The 27,016-nt window shown below is 33.4% G+C and overlaps 2 protein-coding genes across 2 annotated transcripts; both read right to left on the bottom strand.

Moving 5' to 3' along the window:
* Nucleotides 1-2,556: 2,556 nt before the first annotated feature.
* On the bottom strand, nucleotides 2,557-16,123 carry LOC123009618 (raf homolog serine/threonine-protein kinase Raf). The gene is made up of 2 exons (XM_044406054.1): nucleotides 15,301-16,123; nucleotides 2,557-4,019 (listed from the first exon to the last, which is right to left on the bottom strand). Exons 1-2 carry the CDS (start codon nucleotides 16,075-16,077, stop codon nucleotides 2,694-2,696), a joined length of 2,103 nt encoding a protein of 700 aa, XP_044261989.1. The 5' UTR covers nucleotides 16,078-16,123; the 3' UTR covers nucleotides 2,557-2,693.
* Nucleotides 16,124-17,430: 1,307 nt separating this feature from the next.
* LOC123009760 (cilia- and flagella-associated protein 43) lies at nucleotides 17,431-26,946 on the bottom strand. The gene is made up of 14 exons (XM_044406276.1): nucleotides 26,884-26,946; nucleotides 26,407-26,835; nucleotides 24,738-24,945; nucleotides 23,233-23,352; nucleotides 22,912-23,184; nucleotides 21,158-22,599; nucleotides 20,873-21,113; nucleotides 20,104-20,825; nucleotides 19,859-20,053; nucleotides 19,582-19,813; nucleotides 18,164-18,436; nucleotides 17,966-18,109; nucleotides 17,643-17,917; nucleotides 17,431-17,596 (listed from the first exon to the last, which is right to left on the bottom strand). Exons 1-14 carry the CDS (start codon nucleotides 26,907-26,909, stop codon nucleotides 17,461-17,463), a joined length of 4,716 nt encoding a protein of 1,571 aa, XP_044262211.1. The 5' UTR covers nucleotides 26,910-26,946; the 3' UTR covers nucleotides 17,431-17,460.
* Between the last annotated feature and the right edge of the window lie 70 nt (nucleotides 26,947-27,016).

Below are 27,016 nucleotides of genomic sequence, written 5' to 3'. Positions count from 1 at the left end.
CTCACATTTTGCATTATTTATTCGTTAGTATCTTATTCTTATACAAAAGAAGTTAGAATTTAAATAAAAACATGACCACAAAAATTATCATTACTTTCAGTGTAATAATTGTGTGCTTTGTGTTCTCTTTACGGTTTTCGGTTACTATTCTTGTAATTAAGCTGCTCTTAATTATATTTTTGTACAACTTCTAGAATATTTTTTACCAAATATTTACGTGTTTAATATTTTGCAAAGCAATTTATAGATAAAGGATTTCAAGAACTGAGTTTTAATAATTGTCTAAGTTGGAAAAAAATATGTTAATACAATACTGAAATAAAATAAGAAACAGCATAAAATGCCTATAATTTGAAAAGAAAAACATACCACGGTATTGTTGGTTGCCTACCCAATCAATACAATTTCCAATATTTCAATTGTACCACATATTGGGAACATCTTAATCTAATAATTAAGTTACGGCATAGATGAAATATATATTTCCTCTATGGTTACGGCTCAAAATTGGGAATATCAAAAAAAGAGTGTATCATTAGTACAATTGCGGACACGGAATTTTTGACATAACATTTATGTCAGTTCAAAAATGTCATTGTCATCGTGATTGACGTTTGAAACTAAAATTTGAAAGCTTTAGTTAAAATTTTTGTTGGTGTCGATTTTCCAAAACAATAATGTCAGCAATACGTGTTTTTATTTGTGTTGACTGTTGAGCACAATTTTGACTATCCGTCAGTTAGGTATCGAATGATTTGAACTATCGATTAAAATTCATTTACTTATTTTATTCAATCGTTTGAGGAAATAAATGGTGGTGGAATGATTCATTCGATAGTTCAAATCATTCGACAATCCAATAAATTATTTATTTTGTTTTGATATGTTGTCATTTGTTATCTAGCTGGAAGGATAAAAATTACAAAAATTGAAAGCGAGGTTAGTTGCATAAAGCCCGTTTTATGTCAAATGACAAATCGTCCAAAATTCCATGTCCGCCATTGTACAAAAATAAATATACAGAATGTCCGGAAAAAAGGTGAAAAGATTTTGATAGGTTATTTCTTAGGTCAAACATAACAAAAATTTCTATAAACCTATTTCGGGAAATGCTTACTAACTCGACCTTATATGAAAAAACTTACTGTGGGTTGCTTTTCAGAATTTCACACTAAAAAATAACATTTTCAAAAAAGAACTTTTCTTCAGATACTTATGTAAAAGTTGAGTAGAATTTAAATAAATGAAAGTAGATATAGTAGATTTCATTGAAATTGGCATAATAGGTGGCTATGGAATTTCATATTTAAGTTTGTAGCCCTGCGCATGTCCCTGGTATAATAGCAAATAGGGTTTTTGTATCTCTTTGATTACTTACCTACATGGTTTGTTGAACTGACATTTGTATTCGTTTCATAGAGATAGTTATTAATACTATCTCTAATACTAGGTCCATGATTCGTTTATACACTGTTTTCGTTGCCTGTTCGTTATTCCTAGTATTTTTTCGAATTATAATTAAAGGTAGTTCTCTTCAGAACCAGATTTAAAATACACGCTAAGATATGTTTGAAAACATAATCAATTTCTTTTTGTTGTTTCTGTTTTAGATTAATGGAATCAAATATACCAGTTTAAATAAAGCCAAATTATTTTCTCCAAAGCAAATAGTGTATGTTTTTGGTGTTAAAATTACAGCTACAAAGGGATGAAACAGGGTCTTCAACTTTTGTGGAAAAAACTTTCTCTGAAAACCTCTGAAAGAGGGTTCTTTAAAAATAAAATTTTAACTATCTTAGCCTCACTTTTTTAGTGACAAATTTAGTTCCTTAATATGTAAAGCCTTTTCACATTTAAAGCGCGTTTTACACAATCATGACCTACTCTGTTATGTCAATTTCAATGAAATGGATTATATTTTCACGGCATGTTGCTGTAAAATGGCTTTTTGTTCAGATACTTATACTTACTCTTTTATTATTATCTTTAATATTAATGTGCATCAAGTAGGCTGTAGAAGTTTAAACGAATCTTTAATTTAAAGTCCGATTTACACAAAAAGTGTCATTAATGTCATTCATGTTGATTACGTTGTTAATTTTAAGTATTTCTTGCTATACGGGGTACACATTTTTTTGAAAAAATTATTTTAGGGAAGATTGAGTTTAGGATTGTTTGAATTTTCGGATGGTTGCCACCTTAAAATAATCCCTTTCAACGACTACTTCGATGCACATTAATATGAAAACGAGTATATGTAAAAGTTGCGTAAAATTTAAATAAATGAAAGTAGATATTTAACGGTTTTTTTAAATTTGGCGTCAAAGCAATCCATGAAAGTTCGATTGTGAACGAACCATCGTATTGAGAGTCATTATTCTAACATTTGACACTCGCCGGATGCATTAAAAATTTTGGTCCGTTCACAACACATCACATTACCGCCAACTATGACGCCAAATTTAGATAATAATAAATAAACACGCGTTACATAGGTCAAGACAGCAAGATAAACGTTGTGAGAACTATACACTTTGGGGTAAAATCCTGGAGCAGTATTTTTTAAGAATTTATTTAATACGAAAACAAAACAATATTTAAATTTAAATACTTGACAATAACTTAATGATAACCTCTACTAAAGCGGTGTCACACACTCCTCAGGCGTCCCAAAGGTCCCTCCTCGCGCCCTCTCATATATTCCCCGTCCCTCCCGAATAAAAAAAACTCGACGGTCCGAACGCCACGGGTGTTTTCGGACTAGCACACGGATAGATAAAATCATCAGATTGGATCTGCGTCCGATTCATGTTCGGTTCGGACGCTGATCGATTTATTTTCGGATGACTCCTCAAAAGTCCCTCTAACGAGGCATGTATTTGCCTGAAGAGCGGTCTCTCGTCTCGATTAAATTTGATACAGTCTTCGGTGAGTCGTCTTAAAGCTTTGGGAGTATCAGAGCGCAGTTTACTCATGTCGGGTTTGAGGTAGCCTCGACCTACCATAAACAGGATTTGGTCTTTGTTGTTTATTTGAGAGTAGGGCAATTGCATTGCTAGCATTTCGAACATGACGATGCCGAAAGCGTAAACGTCCGATTGGAAACTGTAAGGGTTGTCTTCCTGCATCCGAATCACTTCCGGTGCCATCCAGAGGATGCTTCCGGTAGGTTGGTGGAACTGTTTTGAGCCAGACCAGCGAATTTTGGCTGTAGCCAATCCAAAATCGCCGATTTTCACAGTTAGGTCATCGTGGAGGAAAATATTATTCGATTTGAGATCTCGATGGATGATATTTTTCGCGTGGAGATAATCCATTCCTTGTGCTGTTTGTCTTCCGATTTCGATCAAAGTAAACAATGCAAATTTCGTTTCATGTACGTGGAGATGCTTGTACAAGCTCGAACTCTCGCACCATTGCGTCACTATTGCCAACTGTGGTTTACTAACACACCCCATGAATAGTAAAATATTCACATGTCGCGTCTTCCTCAATACTGCCACCTCATTTTTGAAAGCTTGCAGTTGTGCCAACGTCGGTATTTTCACATTGAGGGTTTTAACAGCGACAGGGCCGTGCCAGTGGGCTTTGTAAACCGTCCCGAAGGAGCCCGAACCGACCCGATGTCCGACAAGAATCTCATCGGCGGGGATTTCCCAATCCTCGATGCTCTCTCTGGGGGCGAGGAGCGGTTTGCTCTCGTCGGCGGAGCGGGCGCGGGGGCGACGCGGCTGAAGAGACCCAGTGGGGGACGCTTGGGTGCTGTGGTAGTGCGGGAGGCCGTCGTCGATGCCGCCGCGAGTCAAACTTAGGGATTTGGGACAGTCGTCGCCGGAGCCTTTGACGTTGTTAAGACAGACGTTGGGAGCGGAGCTGGAGCGGTCGTGGTGGCCTAAAGTGCCAGGATGACGGGGCTGTCGGGGGAGGCCAAGGCCCGCCTGACCCGGGTGCAGGATGCCCGCGCTGAAGTCGGGCGAACGGGCGAGGAGGGCGCGGTAATAGGCGTCCGTCATGCGAACCTGAGGGAAATTGAGACACAATTACATAATTTTACTGTTGATTTTTTTTATTAATTTTTAGACTCAAAATAGGTATTAATATAACGAGAATAATTAAGCGTTTTATAATAATCAAGGACAATGCTAGCAGGTGAAGAGGGTACCCGAGTCACCTGCGCAGTGTCCGAGATAGTTTAAATCGCTAATATTCGAATTATATTTCAAGTTTTAAAAATGAAAGAAATGTTAAAAAAATATATCTCTAAAAAATTCGAAGTTATGAGAGTTTAAATTACGCACTTTGACTCTATTTATTTCTGTTGGAAAAATAATTTTCTAAGTTTTTTTGCTACAGGCTATTAGAAGAGGAAACAAGGAAGCTGTATCCTAAATTGTGATTCTGTTTAATGTTATTTGTGGCTTTTATTGTCAAAATTTTTATACCTTTACTAAAAAATTATAAAAAAAACATAAACAAGATCTTCAGTATCATTAAATAGACATAAAAAATGTCAAATGTCAAAAAATAAATGTCAAAATTTTTTGACAGATAGAATTTTTTAAACATTTTTTTTTTCATATTCGTGGTATCTTATCTTAACGTAAAATGTCTCTAACGTATTAAACGAACTTAATAAAAGCACATATTAATATTTAAGATAAGATTAAGAAATTTCATGGCTTAATTTCATAGAATTCATAAAAGAGACAAAAAAAAAGATAAAACCCCAAGAAGAAACACGAATTTTGTTTTTTTTCCACAAATTTCACTCAAAAACTTTTCCAAATGCCTACTATACGAATTTTAATCAAAGTGGCATGTGGTTTTGAGATTAAGTTTGAAAACATTGAGTAAATAAAAAATCGCAGAAAGTCCGCTGTGGATCAAATACAGGGTGTTGCAGCTGAACCCCATATTATTATGAGTTCTAACAGTGATATTTATCTAAAATGTTGATTATAGCCATAATCGTTTAGATTCTGCTCAATGAAAATATTTTCAAGATGGCAGCACTTCCGGCTACACCAGAAATCAGTATCAACTTCGTTATTTTATTTAAATAGAAAGTTATGTTTTTTATTGCGTTTTTGGATTACTCAAGTGATTTTGAAAGAGTTTTATCGAACTTCTCTATACCTAAATTTAACTGTTTTTTAAATATTTAGTTTCCTAAATGTAATCTTACATTTTGGCGGTTTGTTAATTATTTTTCCAATTATGAATACACCAAAGGAAAGAACTAGCCTTTCTCTCTCGCATACCCAAATTCGGTTTCAACGTCATAAAAAATGGTAGAGTTATCGATCTTTGAATAGGAAGATTCAAATCCAAAAAAATTTAAAAAGGTCTAAATATTTCGAAAACGGTTAAACTTATGTATAGGAAAGGCTAATGAAAACTCTCTCAAAATCACTTCAGTAATGCAAAAACACAATAAAAAACATAACTTTCTATTTAAAATAACAAAGTTGATATCCACTTCCGGTGTAACAGGAAGTGCCGCCATCTCGAAAATATTTTCATTGAACCTAACCGATTATGGATATAATCAAAATTTTAGATAAATATCACTGTTAGAACTCCCCCCAATACTTCTAATGTGGGTTTTAGCCGGAGATAAAACCTTTCAAAACTTATTTTCGTCATACCTAAAATTTACAGACTATTTTTAATTTTTAATTATCGTTCCTTTAGTTTTACTGTTTTTTTTTCCAAAAACATGAATTTGGACATACCGAATATTAAAAAAACTCTATTTAGAAAATTATTTAATATTTTCTTATAAATTTCAGCAAAGTAAACAAGTAAACATAATATAATACTTATAATTAAATAAACATGACACAAATTCATTCATTGTTGTTTGAAAACTACTGCATCACTAGACAATAATTCATCCAAAGTAAATTTATCTCAAATCTACAGATTTGCCTTGCTAATTAGGAAAATTTTAATGAACTAAATTAATGCAGCTTTCAGTTTGATATTTTTTCACCTACATGTGCAACTAGGATATCTAGTTATATTTTAATACACATCATATCACGAAAACAATAGTAGATTTCCATTAATTGTCGTTACCTTTTGCAATACGAGAATAATTTTCACACCGATGTTATTTTAATCATTTTGTGAATGTTCGTAAACAAACTGGATCGTTGAAATCACAGCAATTTGCAGTAATTAGTCAACCGACACCTATGCGCTGGCTTTATTCATGCTCAAATAAACACGGCTAGGATGAATCTTAGAGTTTACTGCTTTTAATAACTTCGAAATTTCAGCGCCTTACTTGACTAAGAAATCCAAATGAAAAAAATCCATGCACAAGTCGTTTTTCTTTTTTAATTGTCTTTGTTTTCCATATACAGTATAACAATAATTTTACGCAACATTGCAAAGTCCACAAGTTAAAACAGTACAATCAATAGGGTTTCCTGAAGTAAGAGAAAGACGAACTATACAGCAACAATCGAAACAATTTGTTGTTACTATGCCTACGTATACAGGGCTTTCATTTCAAAAGGATCCAGTCTCAATAACTTTTGACATTGAGTAAATGGATTTTCAAGCAAAAACAGGTCGATTAGGATCTCGAGGAGGAAGTTAAAAACCAACATTAGTTACATTTTAAGTTTCATCCCCTAGTCGCTAGCCGCCCCTACTTTGAAATTTTAAATGGCACCCCCTACTTTTTAGAACGTTTTCGGAAAGTGAAAAAATCAGCGTCTCTAAATGTCAAAGAAAAATTTTTTTTGTCGATTTGTTTTTCAGTTAGGGGTGGTTTAATTTTTGAAATTTTTCGTCCTAGTAGCCTTTGATTGAACTCAATTTTATTTAAATAAAAAATATGTCGATTTGGTTGCGATGGGAGAGCTTAAGACCAACATTAAATACGTTTTAGGTTTCATCCCCTAGTCGCTAGCCACCCCTACTTTAGAATTTTAAATGGCACCCCCTACTTTTTGAAACATTTTCAGAAAGGTAATAAATGAGCGTATCTAACTGCTAAAGAAAAAAAAAATTGTCGATTCGTTTTTTAGTTAAGGGTGGTTTAATTTTTGAAATTTTTAGTCCTAGTAGCCTTTAATTCAACGCAATTTAATTTGAATAAAAGTAATTTTTTAATTAACTGAACTATCAAATGGTAAATTTTCACTGAATTGTTGACACCACCGCCTTCTTAATAAAATGTATTAGATGACACATAATCAAAATCAAAGTAAAAAGCTACTAGGACTGATGGAAATTTCTAAAATAAAACTACCCCTAACTCAAAAACGAATCGACTAAATACTTTTTTTCATTTACGATTAGATAAGCTTTATTCCACCCCTTCCAAAAATGTTTCAAAAAGTTGGAGGGGCTCTTTAAAATTTTAAAGTAAGGGTGGTTAGTGACTAGGGGATGAAACCTAAAACGTATTTAATGTTGGTTTTAAACTCTCTCATCGCAACCCAAATCGTCATATTTTTAATCTAAATTAAATTGAGCTCAATCAAAGGCTACTAGGACTAAAAGTTTCAAAAATTAAACCACCCCTGACTGAAAAACAAATCGACAAAAAATTTTTTTCTTTGACATTTTGAGACGTTGATTTTTTTCTATTTCAGAAAACGTTCTAAAAAGTAGGGGGTGCCATTTAAAATTTCAAAGTAGGGGTGGCTAGCGACTAGGGGATGAAAGTTAAAATGTAACTAATGTTGGTTTTCAACTTCCCCCTCGAGATCCTAATCGACCTGTTTTTGCTTGAAAATATATTTACTCAATGTGAAAAGTTATACAGACTGGATCCTTTTGAAATGAAAGCCCTGTATAATCTGTCTTGGATCCTCCTATTGATTGTATATCTATTACTCTCCAACTCATAACAGTAGCAATGCTGTATAAAATTATTGTTATACGGTATGTATATTTTTTAGACTTACTACGGTCATCGACCATTTTCTTAAATAGGACTTGCGACTTTTGTTACCATAAATGCAAAACGCATTCTTCGGCGTTTAGTAACTACACCTTTTTCAAGTGTAATTTAGAAAGCGTAAGATATATTTCAGAAAACGTTAATTGTAATTTAGATTAGTTAATTGTATTTCAGAAAGTGTTAATTGTAATTCAAAACCGTAAACTGAATTTCAGAAACCATCAGATGTAATTCAGATTAATTAATTCAACTTCAGAAAGCGTAAATTGAAATTTAGATTAGTCAACTGTATTTCAGAAAGTGTTAGTTATAATTTAGAGTTTGTCATTTGTAATTGAGAATTCGTCAATTGCAATTCAGAATTCGTTATTTTCATTTGAAAATTACATTATCAAAATCTTTTTGAAAATAAAATATCTTATTTATTTTGTAAAATACCAAGTTTATGTAATTCTTTAATTGTGAAAATAAAATAATTCCTGTTTATGTGTAAATTCATTTTGAGATAACAGTATTCAGTAATAAGTTACTCATCTGAATTACAACTGATATTTTCTGGATTACATGTAACATGAAATTGAATTTATTTACTGTTCTGAATTCCCTGTAGGTAATGGTTTCTGAATTCCAATTAATACTTTCTGAAACACAATTGACTAATCTGAATTCAATTTCTGAAATAAAATTAACTAATCTGAATTACATCTCGTGGTTTCTGAAACTCATTTTACTCTTCTGAATTACAATTAATACTTTCTGAAAGACTAATCTAAATTTCAATTTACGCTTTCTGAAACTAAATTGACTAATCTGAATTACATGTGATGGTTTCGGAATTACACTTGAAAAAGGTGTAGTTCCCCCAAGTGTGGTCTCAAAGAATAAGAAGCATATTCCATTAAAGAAAATTAATCGATAATGTTATATTTCGAAGCGTAGTGTTTCAAAAAATTGAAAACAAAAACAATTAATAAAAGACATAATCGACCAAGAATTTTTTCCAGAATGTTCCCTCAAAAAAACATTAATTTTATTTCCTACTTCTGACTAAGTTTGTATACAAGTGGTTCAAAACTCACGCCCCAGAGAAAAATGACAAGTATGATAAGACACCAGGAACATGGAAAAAAAATCTATTGAAATAATGGAAAATCACCATAAAGATGAAAATAAGACATTGAATAATTTGTAGGTTTTCGTGTAGAATAGTATATTACAAACCGAGAAATGAAGCCTTCCTTCGAGGTTGGTATACTATTTATCCGCAATCATCCAATGCTACAATTCAATTTCAATACTATAACTTCTGAATAATGAATGTCCTGATTATGGAGAACTACATAATAGGAAACGTGACGAAATACAAAATTGCTCGATTTATTGGCCCCAAAAAAAAGGACTACGGCGGAGTCAAAATGAGGGCGCTTAGAGCGTTTTAGCGTCTCAGTTTCAAATCGTTTTAAATTAATTTTAAATTCAACCCGTGTACTAATTGCTTGGAAAAAAATGTGAAAATGTTGAGCTTCACATTCTTAATAAGCCGTGAAAAACAAACGACAAAATTTTTCACGATAAATATGAGAAAAAAAATATTTAAAATTTAAAATCTGTGCTACGTTTCATGTTTTTCAAAATTCTGCGAATACGGTTGAAGATACAAGAAAAATGTAAGACAGAAAGTTGTAGAAAAACAATTTTCTAGCAAAAAGTCAGCGAGACCATACCTCTATCTTTAGTGATTTAGGCCTCAAAGACGTTCAAACTCGTCCAAGCGACGGATTCGTTCCATTTTTACTGGTGATGATTCAGTGCCAGAGGAACACTTGTAAGAAATAGCCAATTTTATTTCTACAATTTTATTTCTTACACTTTTTTGTATCTTTAACCGTTATTCGCAGTGGTCTCAAAAATATTGGGCGGAACGCAAACTGATAATAATTGTTTATAATATATTTTTAATCGGCTGAAATTTGGCCTACCCAGACTTTTACATTTCTGGACGAATTATAGTTTCAAGACCCCAAAAAACTTGGTTTGGGCCATTGGGTCGTGTGTGTTGTCTGTCTGTACACAGTATATCTCGAGAACGATAAGAGCTAGAAACTAGAAATTTGGTACGTAAGTTACTTGTAGCAAGGGGACGTAGCATACGGTAGAAGATACTATAAATAAATTCAAGGAGATAAAAAATATTTAGAATCATGAAATATACCTTTTTAAATAGAACTTAAAAAAATTGCACCCCAGACTCGAAACCGCGGCAACTATGATCTATTTCGTGTATTTCGTTAACTGATAATTGCTAATTTATTTTTAATACTGTTTTCGATATTTTTGAGAACGCTGCGAATACGGTTGAAGATCCAAAAAGTGTAGGGAACAAAGTTGTAGAGAATTAAATTTCCTACAAAGTCCGCGAGACCATATCTCTATTTTCAACCGTTTAGGTTTAAATTAATTTTTTGCCTCTTGATCACCGATAAAAATGACACGTATTCGTACTTGAGCGTCTTTAGGACCTAAACCATTGAAGATAGAGGTTTCTAGTGGACTTTTTTCTTGAAAATTTTATTCTCTACAACTTTCTTTTTTTATACTTTTCTTGTACCGTGCGATCAAATAAAAAATAAATTAGAGTAGGCGTCGATTAAATTCTACAGTTGGCAACACATTGGCTGGGAATCTGGGCAGAAAATTTTCCACACAAACTGAAAGTGAAAATGACCATCCACCGTTTTCCTCTTGTACAGCAATAAAAATGTTCTGCTCTGAAGTGAACATTATTTCACTTAAAAGGAATAAAACACAAACTTGTCAATGTTTCCGCTGACATTTAATGTCAAAAATCAGGATTGCCATCTGAACGACTTTAATCACCGCCTATTTTTATGTTTTTTTTTTTTGATCGCACGGTACGTTTAACCCTATTCGCAGCATTTTCAAAAATATTTAGCAAATTGAATTTTTTTTTAAATACAGGATGCGCCAGAACTCGCGCCCAAGAGAAAGGTAAGGTAAGATACCAGGAACATAGAATAAATGTTAAAAAAATTCTATCTATAAAAATTTCGAAGTTACGAGAGTTTAAATTTTGCACTTTGATTCTATTTATTTTTGTTGGAAAAATAGTTTTCCAAGTTTTTTTTTGCTACAGGCTATTAGAAGAAGATACAAGGAATTGTAACTCTGTTTAATGTTATTTGTGGCTTTTATTGGCATTTTTTTTAATTTTACTAAAGAATTATAAAAAACATATACAATATCATCAGTGTCATTAAATAGATATGAAAAAATGTGAAATATGAAAAAATAAATGTCAAATTTTTTTGACAGATAGAATTTTTTAAACATTTTTTTCATGTTCCTGGTATTTTATCTTAAGCTAGGGTTTCCTACAAAGCGTTGCCGAAATATTACGGCGAACGACGTCACGAAAAAACGGTCCCATATTTTTGAACTGAGATGGTTTCCTAAAAGACGGTCAACACCAACGTAACATTTTTTAATAACTTAATGCAAAATGTGATCGCCACCGTTTTTGTGACGTCATTCACCGTCATATTACGACCGTAATATTACGGCACCGCTTTGTAGGAAACCCTAGCTTAACTTGAAATTTTTCTCTGGGGTGCGAGTTCTGGCGCACTCTGTATAGTTTTTAATAAAAATTTTGCATTACCTTTGTCTCTTATTATTGAGAATTTAATGCTGTCTATATTTTTTATTTGCGTTTTGCTCACAATATGATTGCAAATAAAAATGCTTACCTAATCAAGAATATACGAATTTTAAATGTAAACATTAAAAAAAATACCTTCTACCTGTTATTGTCTTGTTTGAGGAAGAATTCTTTGAGTGATTTTAGTCTTTTCAATTCGGATGAGTGCTTTGATGACTAGAGTTTATATCTTAGAAGGTTGGTTAGGTAAGGAAAAGTTTTTAGCTATATTTTGTACAAATCAAGATCAAATTATGAAATTCGGTTGAGAAATCTACTTAAAAAAAATAAAATGCCACTGCATTTAACAACCAGCTCCACATGCACTAATTCCCTTTTAATTTATTTTCATTTTTTTAAATTTATTTTGGTGTATAAGTACTTGATTGTCGGCCTAAAATAACATCAGGGTGTGTCAGAACTCGCGCACCAGAGAAAAATTTCAAGTAAGATAAGATACCAGGAATATGGAAAAAATGTTTAAAAAATTTTATCTGTCAGAAAAATTTGACATTTGGCATTTTTTATGGTCTATTTAATGAAACTGGTGATCTTGTAAAGTCTGTTTTTCTTTAAATGGAAATTACCAAGTCAAAATTGTTGGTGAAAAAATTGGTAGCAGCTTGTCTCCATAGCCACAAATTTTGTTTGCTCTTTGTTTTTGTCCAGAGAAATTTTGTTAAAAAATTATGGTTATGTTTTCCAAATGAGATGTTGTCAAAATTTTGACGTTTATGAATGTGTGCCTATTTGCTTTTTGAAAGCGCTGTAATTGAATACCTGAGGACAGACATCGTTACCTAAGGTCTAAAGATAGAATTCAGTGCTAATAATTTTGATAGAAACACACCGCAAGTAAGTACAATCTTGTGGAAAAAATGAGGTTATTCTTAAAGAAAAAGAATGTATATTCAGAAAAAAGTTATTTAGCAAAAGATACAAGTGAGTATTAAGATGATTCGCAATACATTTTGTGTAATTTATTGAATGAAATGAGCTCAAAGTATGCATTTTATAAATTCTTCTTCAGCTGTAGTTCCAAAATTGTTACTTTTTCAAGTCGTTCTTCAAAAACGATGCACAAGACACTAATTTAATTGCGTTCTTTCCGGGGTTCTTTCTCATTCATGTTTATTTTGTATTCTTGTTACTTTCTAGCTAAAAATTGAGAATCTTTAGCAAACCTGCATTTCAAATTGCGTCTACATTTTAACGGGCCCTGCTTGCGAACTATTCGTTTCCAAATTTCTAAAAATTGTTAGCGGTACCGAATTTGTTCCTTTTTTGGTGTTTCGTCTCTAAATTCTCTTAGACGATTTTATGTGTTGACGTTCAATGACATTGTTTTCAAATTAATTAAAAAAACTACCAACTTTCTTTATTAAAATTACCATGAATGAATTCGCTAGTGGTGTCAACGTTAAGACTGTTTGGTATTTCCATTTAAAAAAACTGACTTTATCTGTTTTTATTATAATTATTTAGTAAAGTTACCCGGGGGGGTCTTTCTGCTCAACTGCGCTTTGTCGCAATAGCGTTTCAGACTAACTAGTTGGAGGGCAGGTAATATATCGAAAAACCCTTATTTAGGAAGTTGATCTGGACTCGAAAACTGTCTTTTTGTGAAAATTACTTTTATGAGTATATTATAACGTATACATTAAATTGTGATTTGATTAATAAACAAGCTTGCTCAAATTATTATCAAATTACAAATACATAAATTTATTTAAGAAATGTATTTTGCCAGTATACAGTATGTTCCCAGATTGAGTTTACAAGAGAGACAAAAATTACGCCAAAACTGCAAAGAAAAACATTTTTAGCTTGACTCTTTCAAAAACCAAGATTGTAGAACTAGTTTTAAATGCCAGAATTTTTTAATAAACTGTGAATTTTGCCAATTTCTATCAAGTAATTTATTTCTTTTATAATCATAATTCTCAACTTAATAATACATTTTACAATAGCAAGTCAAAAGGAAACACATTTTTACCTTTGATTTTGCAAAGGAAATCTTTTTTTTTTCTATAGCAGATATTAAACTATTTCTTTATAAACTCTTTTGAGTAACACCTTAACAGCTAAGGTTTTGCTTTATCTGAAACGAGCAAATCTGTAATTAAAACGTCATTATTCTGACTCAGTGGAAAGAAAAGTTAATTTTTTTCTTACTTTTGGACTTGTAATAATAATTTTTCTTTGCTTTTAAAGACCCATCACATTGGCGATTTTATTTTTTTGACAAAAAAGTCCAGTTTAAAAAAGACGTAATTAACAAAAATACCTACAAAAACCGCCAAAGAACAAATTAAACATGAGTTACTTTACTTTGTTTTATTACACTTTTTTGGATCAGTTTTCTTTATAACAATCTACTAACATATTTTCATCCCAAAAACCTTGGTGTCAATCTTCGAGAACCCTTCAGATCTTGATGAAAAGGCTCGTCCTGTTCGTCACTCATGCTCCCTAAATTTTTAAAAAAGAAGTCCAAATGCGAGTCAATGTTTTTAAGAATTATTTAGACCCATATGATAATAATTTTGCAATAATTCAGCAACAATTTAAGCAACCGATTTAAAATAAATTTTAATTCGGAGGCATTCGTGCAGAAAGTAGGAAAATTATCATCTGTAATAAAAAACTGTGAAGTGATAGAAAAATTTAACAATTATTTTTGTTTCATTAAAGGTAAGTTAACATAAAAATAATTCGATTAAAAGTATATTAAACATGTTTTTATTTGTAGATTACAGTGTTATTGCAAGTTCAAAATCAAGAGAAAAATTATATTTTCTTTCCACTGGGTGAAAATAATGAACTTAATAATAACAGAGTTACTAGTTTCAGGTGAAGCAAAAAATGTTTTTCTTTTGCAGTGTTAGCGTAAAATAAAATAAACCGTGGACATACTGTATAATATTAGTTATTATTATTGTTATGGTACTAAATTTACCACTTTGAGTTTTTTGCTTTGTTTAGAAGTAATAAAAATAAATATAAAAAAAACGAAAGAAACTTGCTATTTGTTAATAAAATTAAAAGTAAATCACAAAAATTTTGTTAAGGTAATGAAATACATGGGCGTGCATTTTTTTCTCTAAAATTTGCTTAGTGTCATTTTGCAAATTATTATAATCACCATAATCTATACTCATTGAAGAAATTTTCAGAAAAAAAACATTTTTAAGAAACGTGTCTCCTGGAGTCCGGACCAACTTCCTAAGTAAGGGTCTTTCGACATATTACCTGCTCCCCAACTAGTTAGTCGGAAACACTATTGCAACAAAGCGCAGTGTGAGTAGAAAGTTAGACTGGTGAATAGTTTTTTTTCCCCGGGTGGGTAGAAAAGTACAAAAATTTTGCCAATAAAAGCCACAAATAACATTGAACAAAGTTACAATTTAGGATACAGCTTACTTGTTTCCTCTTCTAATAGCGTGTAGCAAAAAAACTTGGAAAATTATTTTTCCAACAGAAATAAATAGAGTCAAAGTGCAACATATGAACTGTCATAACTTCGAAATTTTTATAGATAGAATTTTGTAAACATTTTTTCCATGTTTGTGGTATCTTACCTTAGACGGCATTTTTCTCTGTGGCGCGAGTTCTGACGCACCCTGTATACATAAACATGTTTGTGTGAGTTACTTACTTGATGACACAGTGGAGGGACGTTCCCAGCACACCTCTGATGGAACTTGTATCCGCAAGTCCTACAATAAAATCCTTGAAATAAAAGTCTCCGACAGCATTCACAGAACACCAGTGAGAAATAAGTCTTTCTAACGAAATTATGCGAAATACTCGTAGGAATAGGAAACTTGTCTAGGATTTTGACGGTAATCTCCTCGCAGTTGAGGGTGCTAATATCCGTGTCCCAATTAACGACAGTGTTCGTATCCCCGAGATAAACACAGCACATTTCACAAATAAGGTTACGTAGTTTCATTGCTTTGGCTAAGGCGTCTCGCAGCGTGAGCCCCTCGCGTACTTGGACGCTGGTGCGCTGCTGGTTGGGCAGGTGCGCCCTGAGGAATCTAGGCCTGGCGAGGGCGTCGGGCTTGGCGGCGCGGTGCTCCGGCTCCTCGAGCTCAGGGGGGCTCTCGCGCCCGTTGCTCAGCTGCTCGATGAGGCGGCGCTCCTGCAGTTCCAGCTCGTGCAGTTTGCATGTGAGATCCTCGTACTCCATCAAGTAGATGGCCGGCGGGTGCTGGAAGTCGGCGAACTTGGCGTTGAGGGCGTCGATGTTGGCGCGGGTCAAGTTAATAACGCTCTCCATATTCTTGAGTTGCTGCGCGATGTCCATGTCTTCGCTGTCGGTCGACATTGTGAAGATGCTCTCACCGGCATCAGACGGCTGAAGGACACTCCCATCCAACTTAGACGCGATGCAAGATATTGCCCTGTCAAAGTCTTGCAAAACTGCCATTGCACTTGCCCATTTTACTCGCACTTGACAAATGACATTTCGCAAGTTGGCAATTGTGACATTTCAGAATTACACGCGACTGCAGCGCCAGTTACAGGAATCTGCAATGCGTTTTAAGGTTAAAAAGTCTATCCAATGTCAAAAAAATTGCCGTTGGGGGAGCGACGAGTCCGCGCTCCTATACTTTGGTTTGAAACCTTGATAAATTTTTGTATACAAAAATTTACTTTTATGTTTCATGGGTTGTATAACAATTTTTTGTTGAACATTAAAATTACAATAACTTTTTATTATTTTTTTCAATACTTCGAATAAAAAACACTAAGATTAATTTTATTCTCTATTAATCAGTTTTCTACTATCCTCTATTATTTTTTTGCTTTGAGAATACCCCTTTAGTATTGCCCATATATCTGTTTAAAGTTGTTTTGGATAGAGCTTTTAAAAACTAACTTCTTACAAATTCATAACTTTTTGGAGAAATGTACTTCCAGGCAAATAGCCCAGTCAAATTAGACAAAAATAGGGCGATCGGTGGAAAAAAATCCTAGAGAGTTGGAACTTTTTTTAAAAGCTTTCTTTATTCTTGGGTAGACATATATCAAAAGTCCCCAAAAGTGGGGGGCGAGCTCGAGGAGGGGGAGGTGGCTAAAGGTGCCTTTTTTTGTTTTTTTACTTTTATCTCGGAAACTATTACTCCTAAGGGTTTTTGCCTGCTAAACAATCAAATATATTATTAAAAAATTAGAATTCCGTAAAATAAATACTAATAATAGTTATTTACTGTAAGAGTGTGTTAGATAGCGTTTTATCCAGGCAAGAATATTTACCGCGAGAACGTCAGTTCTTGATTTCAAAAAAATAAATTAGAGTTGGCGTCGATTAAATTCTACAGTTGGCAACACATTACCTGAGATTGTGGGCTGGAAATTTTCCACACAAACTGAAAGTGAAAATGACTATTCACCGTTTTCGTCTTGTACAGCATTTTCGAAATAACTTGCAACAATAAAAAAAAATCTGCTCTAAAGTGAACATTGTTTCACTCAAAATGAATAAAACGCAAACTTGTCAAAGTTTCCGCTGACATTTGATGTCAAAAATTAGGATTGCCATCTGAAAAACTTTAATCACCGCTTACTCTAATTTATTTATTTTTTTGTTCGTACGGTACTTTTTAGTGTGTACACTTGGTTGCAAAATATCGGAAAATGTTGAAAAGGGCAAAACCTGTTTCAATTTAAAGAAAAATCTATTTTCCTTTTTTATTGCAACCAAGTGTAGTATCTGATAAAATTTATTTCACCTATTACTCGATGGAAAGACTCTGTATCATAATAATCAATTCAGATAATGAATTTATTTATTAAATACAAAATAAACTTAACACAACTTGTATTTGAGAGTGGGAAAAGTCTTAAGTCTTAACAATTCCAACTCCGTTTGCAACATGAGTATTTCATGGTGGTTGTCCTGAATCTGCTGGACCAATCTAGACCTCGTTAGCAACGTTTTCATTCTAGAAAAAAAAATAAAATTGTTATTGTGGAAATAAAAATTTGTACCTTGCATCGATCATGGCTCGTTCTCTGACGTCAAGCTCGTCATCTTTGACTAAATTAAATTCGCACACATCGACGTTCAATTCTGTGATTTTTTTCTCAACAAGTTTATCATGTGCTTTAATCGCATTTATTTGTTTTTGCATTCGATTTACTTTGTCTTTCCTGTCTTGAATCGTGTTTTCGTATGAAGCTTTGATCATGTCAACCTCAGTATCAAATGGAATTGCTTTCTCTTTATCTTTGCTTTTCAAATAAAACTGAATTTCTTTAGTTAACTAAAAATAAGATTGATGATTCTGATTAAAACAAGCAATTTGTGATACCCTGACACCGTCAATATCAATAATCTTCTCTTGAAGATCCTGAATCAGCATCCTTCTTCTCTTATGTTCCCACTCCAGTGTCAAAATTCTTCTCCGGAAGTTCATACCGAGCTCCAGAGCTTTGATTTTCTTACCACCGAATTCCTACAAGTGCCACACTTTTAAACTATTTTTTTAATTAAGTAATTAAAACAAAACCAAAATGATTCGGTTGATTTCTTCAACATCTTTACGACAAATCAGGACTGCATCCTCATAATCGGACATACTTCCACTTAGAGGTATCTCAACTAATCCTCGAGGAAGGACAATTTGCACATCGCCGTTACACATCATCAACATCAATTCTTGTCGAACGTCGTTCAAATCATTGTGTAGCTTTGCCCCAAGTTCTTTTTTGTGGTGCAATCGCTTATGAAACGCAGCTGAGGTTGTTTCAGCTTCAGTTAACTCGCTTTGAGCAGCTTTCAACTATTGTAAACATTTTCAATCAATTTTTTTCTTTTCTAGATACAAACTAAAGAGAACTACATACTAGGAGATGAAATTGCTCGATTTTTGGACCCAAAAAAAGTAGCACGGCGGAGTAAAAATGAGGGCGCTTAGAGTGTTTTAACATCTCAGTTTCAAATCGTTTTAAATTAATTTAAATTCAACCAGTGTACTAGTTGCTTGGAAAAAAAATGCGAAAATGTTGAGCTTTACAATCTTAATAAGCTGTGAAAAACGAACGACTAAATTTTTCACGAGAAATATGAGAAAAAAAATTTTTAATTTCAAATCTATGCTCCGTTTCATGCTTTTTAAGATGCTGCGAATACGGTTGAAGATACAAGAAAAATGTAAGAAAGAATGTTGTAGAGAATAAAATTTTCAGGTAAAAAGTTCGCGAGAGCATACCTCTATCTTTAATGGTTTAGGCCTCAAAGACGTTCAAAGCTGCTCAAGCAACAGATTCGTTTCATTTTTACTGGTGATTCAGTGTCAGAACACTTTAAAGCAATTTGACCCTGAACCGTTGAAGATAGAAATATGGTCTCTGGGTCTTTTTGGTAGCAAATTTTATTCTCTACAATTTTGTTTCTTACACTCTTTTTTGTATCTTTAATCATATTCGCAATGTTCTCAAAAATATTGGGCGGAACGCAAACGGATAATTGTTTATAATTTATTTTTTATACTGTTTTCAATATTTTTGAGAACGCTGCGAATACAGTTGAAGATACAAAAAAGTGTAGGAAACAAAGTTGTAGAAAATTAAATTTCTTAAAAAAAAGGCTGCGAGACCATATCTTCAACCGTTTAGGTTTAAATTAATTTTTTGTCTCTTGACCATCGGTAAAAATGACACGTATTCGTCACTTGAGCGTCTTTGAACGTCTTTAGGACCTAAACGATTGAAGACGGAGGTCTCTCCCGGACTTTTTTCTCAAAAATTTTATTCTCTACAAATTTGTTTTTTATATTTTTTTTGTACTTACTTTTAACCGTATTCGCAGCATTTTCAAAAATATGAGACGGGGCGCAAATTGCTAAATGTTTGAAATTGTTTAAAATATAGTTTTCAATAAAATTTTGCATTTTTACATCGTGTCTTATCCTAGTCTTATACGAACCTTGACTTCGTATTCGATCCTCAGTCTCCGATGTTTGCAAATCACAGCATAGGTGTGCTCATCGATAATCGTCGGTACTCCAACATACAAATCCAAATTATCCAACTGTTTCAAAAAATCCAAAGCTTCCTGATTCAACCTCATCGATTTGGTACCCAAAATAATACATTTGCTTAACTCATTAAGAATTGTAACCGAACTAAACAATCGGTGATTGATTTTCGGACGTTTCCTGCAACCACTAGTAAACCAACTTATTAAAAATTTTATCCCTTACTTCAACAATTTCGTGGCTTGTTCTTGAACCACAATTGACAAATCTTGGAAATCTTTCTTAAAAGCACGCTCAAGGTATTTTTCTTTGACTTGATACGACTCAATACAGTTGCGACACTCGCTCACCGCTTCGTGCAAAGTTGTCATGAGTTTGTGGAGACTTGCGACCACTTCATCATTATTTGCGATTTTTTGCCTGAAATTTTTTTTAATTTTTCGATCACAATTCACATACAACGTATTTACAATATTTCTTGTTCTTTCTGGAACAGCAGTTTTCTCTTGTATTGAAAAAGTTTTATTCTGGTAACTCTTAAACTCTCATGACTGATAGCTGCATCAACTTCCAATCTCAAGTGAAGCAATTCACTCAATTTATTATTAAATTTCTTGATATTTTCTCGGACAGATTTTGCCAGTTTGGCATATTCGGCCCTTAAGAGACTCTTGTAGCGCTCCCTCTCGCTGTTCAAAAACTGGACTTTGTCCTCGTAATCTCGTACAGCTCTTAGATCATCTTCATTGAAATTTTCGGGCTCTTTTTCAATCATACATTTGGGAAGAGGAACTTCTTTGCGAAGTTCGTCCTCCCATCGAACTTCCAAAACTCCGTTCATCATAGCCATTAAGGCTCTTTCACGAAAATCATCAGCGAGGAGTAGCAGACGCAGTCTTTCGGCTTCTGCTGCTTTAGCATCAAGAATTGCTTGCTCACTTGGTGAAATATAGGGAGTTACCGGTACTTCACAATCCTTGACTTGTGTTAAAAGTTCTGGAGTTTCCACTTGCTCCCAATGGGGATCATCAATGTTTACATAGATTTTCTCATCGGAAAAGTAATTGATTTCTGAGACTATATGGCGCAGACGCTCATTCTTCTGCTTGATACTTGTCATTTCTTTCATTTTTTGTAACATAACCTTCTCGTATTTTTCATTGAAGAATTCTTTCAACTTGTAAGAATCGCTCTGAAACAATCGTTAACTCTATTGGAATCACAAAAAAAACAATGTACTTTAGAAATAATCCACTGTAGTTCAGTTTGGAAGTAGGTTTGGAGCTCGTTTTGCAAATAGTGAGCGTCCTGGACCTCAATAAATCTCGCAGTGTCTGATCCGGAAAATGCAATTTTCGACTCAAAGTCTTCCTCCTCAACCTCAATTTCCGGAGCGTCGATTTCAAGCGCCGACAGTACGGCCAAATGCTCGTCTTTGATCGGGAGTGACGGTCGAGTTGACACCAACTCCAACAATTTGCTACAAATTGACTAAAATTTGAGGAAACTTAAAAAAAGTCATACTCTTCAGGCATGGGTTCCCACGGATGAAATGAGTTCATTTCACTCAAATATCGCTCGATTCGTCTCTGGTGTCTAATCCAGTTGAGAACCTCTTCGCGGTTAAGGTCCGGCGGTCGCAAAACATAATTTGTCACCTCGAAATTGGCAAAGATGGCCTTAATCGCAGCTCCGGGGACCTTCATTTTGTCCCAAAAGTTAGTAACCATATAGTTGGAAATCATATTTTGGGCTTGGATCAGATTTTTTAAGTATAGTTCAGTGGCTTTCTTCAATTTTCTGTTAAACTCGGCCTTTTGGTTATATAGGGTTGTATTTAGATTGAATTCTTTCATGTCAAGTTTTTCGTTATCGGGGCCTTCAAGATTTGCTGTTAGCAACTCTTGGAGTTCTTTTTGTATTGATCGAAATTCGGCCAAAATCGAGTCTCGTTCTTTTTTACATTGAAGATACTCCTTTTCTATTTTTTTCATTTCTTGTACCTCTAAGTAACACTTTCCTTCGTAAATTCCTCGAGGAAAATATCCTAAAGTTCGTCTGGTGAAAAGGAGTTTGTAATCGTCAGAATTTAAAGTGTCTTCAAATTCTTGCTTCAATTTTGAATCGATTCGCCTTTCCATTAGGTTTGTGCACGCTAAAACTGTGTCTCTTCCAAGTGTTATCATGTATTTTTGATGGGGCCCTAAATAAGCTTTTTTGACTCCTCCTTGCATTCTATGGTGGGGTAACCCAATTCCGATGTTGGTCTCAAAATCTGCTCCTCGTGCTATAACAAACCCATCGTATCCCCAAGTCAAAGCAATCTTTTTATCAAGCCGGAAATAAATATTTTGCATTTGGTGGCCAGTGATTATGTGTTTGGTGATTTTGGCTAAAATTTCGCTCTTTTTGATTTCAACCTCAGAGATTGTTTTACCCTCTAGCGGGATTAGATAAAATAATCGGTCTCTGTTAACTCCAGTTGTTGCAACCATTCGCACAAAAAGCGTGTTTTTCTCTTCAAAAAAATACTCTTTTACGTCTGTTCCCTTGTTTTTGATGTAGCAATACCGAAGGATCATGTTTCCGGCTATGAATTGGTCGGAGGTTACCGGAAGCATGAAAATCCGGTAGCAGTCTTGGGAGATAACTATAGTGTAGTCGGCGATTTGTCTTTGGGCATCTATTAAAGCTATAACTTCCATTTGGCCTCCGGGGATTCCCTCGACTACGAAAAAACGCCCGATTGTCAAATGGCCTACTACGAAAACGGTGCCACATTCGTTGAATCGGATGCTGTTTGTGGGATGTTTTGTGAGGAAAAACTGGGTCATTTTTGTCAGTTTTTGAGGATTATAAGCCGAGACTAAATTGAGGATTCCACTTTCAAAACCAACAGCGGCATACGGGAATTTGGGGTTTTCAACGATCACTGTTGCGGTTCCATCAAGTTCGATTGTGCCCATCTGGAGTTACTAAACTAGATTTAACATCTATATGGGGTGTTTCAGAACTCGCGCCCTAAAGAAAAATGCTATGTAAGGTAAGATGCCAGGAACATGGACAAAATTTAAAAAATTCTATCTATAAAAATTTCGAAATTATGGGAGTTTAAATTTTGCACTTAGGCTCTATTTATTTTAGTCGGAAAAACAATTTGTTAAATTGTGTTGACAGAATTTTTTAAACATTTTTTTCATGTTTCTGGTATCTTATCTTACTTCATATTTGTCTCTAGGGCGCAAGTTCTGAAACACCTGTATAAACATGTAAATTACCATTTCTCCAGTTGCCACCTTGTAGGAATTAACCATATGATTGTGAGTCAGAGCTAAGAGATACTCCCCAGTGGGGTAAACCAGACAAAAGTCGTCAAATTGGGATTCGTTTATTTTCACATATTTGAAATCGTTCTGTGTTGGCATTACTTGAATCAGGTCAAATTTTGTCGTTATTGCGATCAAATAATCGAATCTGGATTGAATTTTCTGGATTGGTTGTGGTGGTACTAATGACCAATCCATGGTCCAAGTACCGGATTTTTTATAGTGCTTGAAATAGGAATGTTAATTTTTGCTTAATTTTTTGCTAGGTTTTACCCGAATTTCAAGGTTTGGACCTGCGACGGCAAGACCGAATTTGTACCAAGTGAAGGAGGTGGGGTAAGGACCAGAGTCGGGGGAATCTATCACTTTTTCCAAGTGGTGGTCGGGAAACATCTGGATAATGTTTTTTATAAACAATTGGTTAAATAAAATGGTAAAATTTATAAAAAAAAACTGTATAGGACATTGATAGATACTAGTCTAGTCCATCGCCTAAAATTATTTTCAACTATACAGCGTGTCTAAGAAGAAAGTTACAATACAAACTTGAGTTTTTGTAAATAAAACATCATATGTTTCTTAGCATTTTGGGATGTAGATTTTTATGACGATGTTTTTAAGGCGTTTGTTAAAAGTTCAATAACTTAAAAAAATTAAATGGAACACCCTATTTATTGTTTTTTACAATAAAATAATTCGAATTTCAGTATTTATAACGACTTTTCCAATCTCTGGATAAATCAACGGATAAGTGATCCGTGGTGGAATTACTATGGTTGCCACAGTATTAACAATGCTCATCAGATATGGATAGACATTGTTGCTACAATTGATATTGAATGTTAAATATCTTTTCATTTATCACATCTAGACATTAAAAGTTTATTTTTTTAGATAGACAATTTATCAATCAGCCAATCTATTAGATGCAAAAATAAAAAATAGGATGTTCCATTTAATTTTTTTAAGTTATTTAACTTTTAACAAACTTCTTAATTTATTAATCTTTACAAACGCAAAACACTAAAAATTGCTACAGCTTTAAATTCTGCAATTTCCTGTTTACAGAACTAAGGAAAAATTTGTTCGAGCTGTCTTAGTTTTTGTGTAATAAATTTTTAAAAAGTGCATGTTTTTGTCAAAAAAAACGTCCAACCAAGTTTAGCTTAAAAACATTGTCGTAAAAATCTACATCTAAAAATGCTAAGAAACATGATGTGGTGTTTCATTTAAAAAAACACAAGTTTGTATTGTAACTTATTTTTGAGAGACGCTGTATAGTTAAAAATATTTTAGGCGTTGGACTAGATTAGTATCTATCAATGTCCTATACATTTTTTTTTAATTTTACCATTTAAAGGTCACTAATGGACTTTTTCAACTCGCTGGGACATCATGTATGTTAGTAACAGATTAATGTTTTTAAAAATCAGCTTTCCATTTCTTCAATAATAAAAGAATTACAATAATCCAATTAATTGAATTGGAATTAATTATTTGCAAGTAACTACCATATTGTTTTCGTAGGCAACTAAATCGACACAACTGCGTTACAAGTTATCTTCATATCTTTTAAATCTTTGCGTTTTCTTTTTTTTTTTTGGTCGACATTTATCCAGATAAGCAATCAGATACTTTCGGTTATTAATTAATCTTAATTATCACTCGTACCCATCTGGTCTCATTAACATATTGATTGAATTTTATTTTTTCTACACTTCAACATCTTCATTTAGTGACCCACATTGGATCTAATTAAGCCAAAAGTGAAAATTTACCGTGTAGATAGAGCCTGAGGCATCTAAAACAAAAAGCCCTCCTTCAGTTGTCCACACAATTCCTGTAAAAGGGCTGCAATTCTCCTCGATGCGCACTACATGTTGTGTCAAAATACATTTTTTACCACAGACGAAAATGTCCCAGACGTGGAGTTTGTTACTGTGGAGACCCATTTGTGCCAAAAAAACCGGGCTGGTAAGGTTGCATCTACAAAAAAAAAAATCGTACAAGGCATTTTGGATGTCCGAAAAGGGAATCTCCAAAACTAAGAAGTTTAGTCAAAAACGAGTAATACATTCTGAGGCTTATTTTTTAGAAAATAATATTGGTTGAAACCATATCCCGCTATCGCCTTTTGTTTTCGACTTATAGACAAAAATTGACATTTTAGCGAAATCTAAAAAAATTCATGTCTTCGTTATTATAAATAGAGAACACTGATTTAAAATAAAGACATTATACAGGCACTTTTTTACGAAGAATTTAATAATGTAGTTAACAATTTTTTTCAGTTATTTGTTTAGCCGTAATAAGATAAACTTGTATTTTTTTAAATGGGAATCATAGATGGCAATAACATTTTTTAAAAGCTTGTTTTTTTCTTATCTAAAAATATATATCTGTAACAGTTTTTTATAATACATTTTGAGCAAAAAAATTATCTTTGATTTTTGTTCGCAGTTGACCATGAAAAAATGTTGCATCTTCAACTAAAAGAATTTAAACTATATTATTCAACAAGTGTCACTAATGAAATAGTTTTCTTAGCACTAAGTAATGAAAAAAATGCAAAATAATCCGTAAATCAACTTATTGGTGACTAATAACATTTCCTTGTTTTTAAACAAGTTAACATTGCCATTGTAACTTCTAGTGACAAATAGAGTGTTGTAAAAAAGCCGCTTTAATCCTTCAATAAAATATATTTTATATGACACAAAAATGACGATATAGCTATTCAAATACCCAAATTCCGTCTATGTGGAACGTTATCCTACCTCCATTAGACTATCAATTTTTTTTTTCTAATTGTGTTATCTGTTGACACATTTGTTTTTCGTATTTTTGGGTTTAAAAAAATATGTAATCATTTTGTTAGACGGACTTTCTAAAACTGGAGTGGTCATTTTAACTGATAGAAATTTGTCAAAAATAAAAATACAATTACTATGTTTAACTAATTAAAACAAAATATTTTAATATCCACGTTATCTATAAAATGTAATGTTTCAGGCTCATTATTACTCGTGGGACACCCTGTATATATTTCTTAGTTATGACACAAACAAGGTTTTTAAAAATGACATAGTCATCCATGATACCCATTTAAAAAAATAAATGTTTATCTTATTACAGCTAAACAAACAACTAAAAAAAATTGTTAACTACATTATGAAATTCTACGTAAAAAGTGCCTCTAATGTCTTTATTTCAGATCTGTGTCTTCTATAATAACGAAGATACGAATTTTTTTAGATTTTGCTAAAATGTCAACTTTTGTCTGTAAGTTGAAAACTCAAGACGATAACGGAATGGGGTTTCATTCAATATTATTTTTTCAAGAAATGAGCTCCAGAATGTATCACTCGTTTTTAGCTAAACTTCTTAGTTTTGGAGATTCCCTATTCGGACAATCGGACATCCAAAACACACAAAGATTGTGATTACCTCAAGGCTTGATTTTGCATCAAGATTGTGCCGTTTTGACTGGCGATTTTCTCGTGTCGTCGCCAATTCCAGGCGGTTATATTAAAATCGGGTAAATCCCCTAATGTGATCAGGAGGGAAGTTTCCGAAAAAGCCACCGCAATGTACCCTCGAGCTGCGCCATCTTTGAATTGGTGGATTTCGTCAAAGTTTGGGTAACTCTTGATAAACAGCGTCGGATTTGTTTTTTTCTCAGCGAATGCGAAAACAGGGCTGGTTCTATGGCCATTAAAACACTGGATCCCATCACCGACTTTTGCATTGTTTGCTGTGTATAAAAGCTCTTCGCTGGTGCTTAAATTGATAAAAATGAGATGACAGCCCGTGCCATAAAAAACGACTTCTTTGCCGATGAACGATAAGTCTTTGATTTCGCCGATTTTTGCCCAACTACGAGGAATAGATTAATGAACTAATTATTATGATTAGAAGAATTACCGAGTTTCGTTATCGGTCACTTTCATCGTATTCTGTCACTTCTGTGTTGACGCGGACTAGTTAACTAATTCGAGTTGCTTAGATACAATTAAATCGATAGAGGGGTGAGGGGGTTTAAAAAAATTGAGTCATT

This window comes from Tribolium madens, unplaced genomic scaffold (genome assembly GCF_015345945.1).
Source record: "Tribolium madens isolate multiple individuals breed KSU strain unplaced genomic scaffold, Tmad_KSU_1.1 Scaffold_7;HRSCAF=85;Tcas5.2_LG10, whole genome shotgun sequence".
NCBI classification, from domain to species: Eukaryota; Metazoa; Arthropoda; class Insecta; order Coleoptera; family Tenebrionidae; genus Tribolium; species Tribolium madens.
The sequence above is the reverse complement of the archived record's forward strand: the minus strand, read 5'-3'. Positions and strand labels throughout refer to the sequence as shown.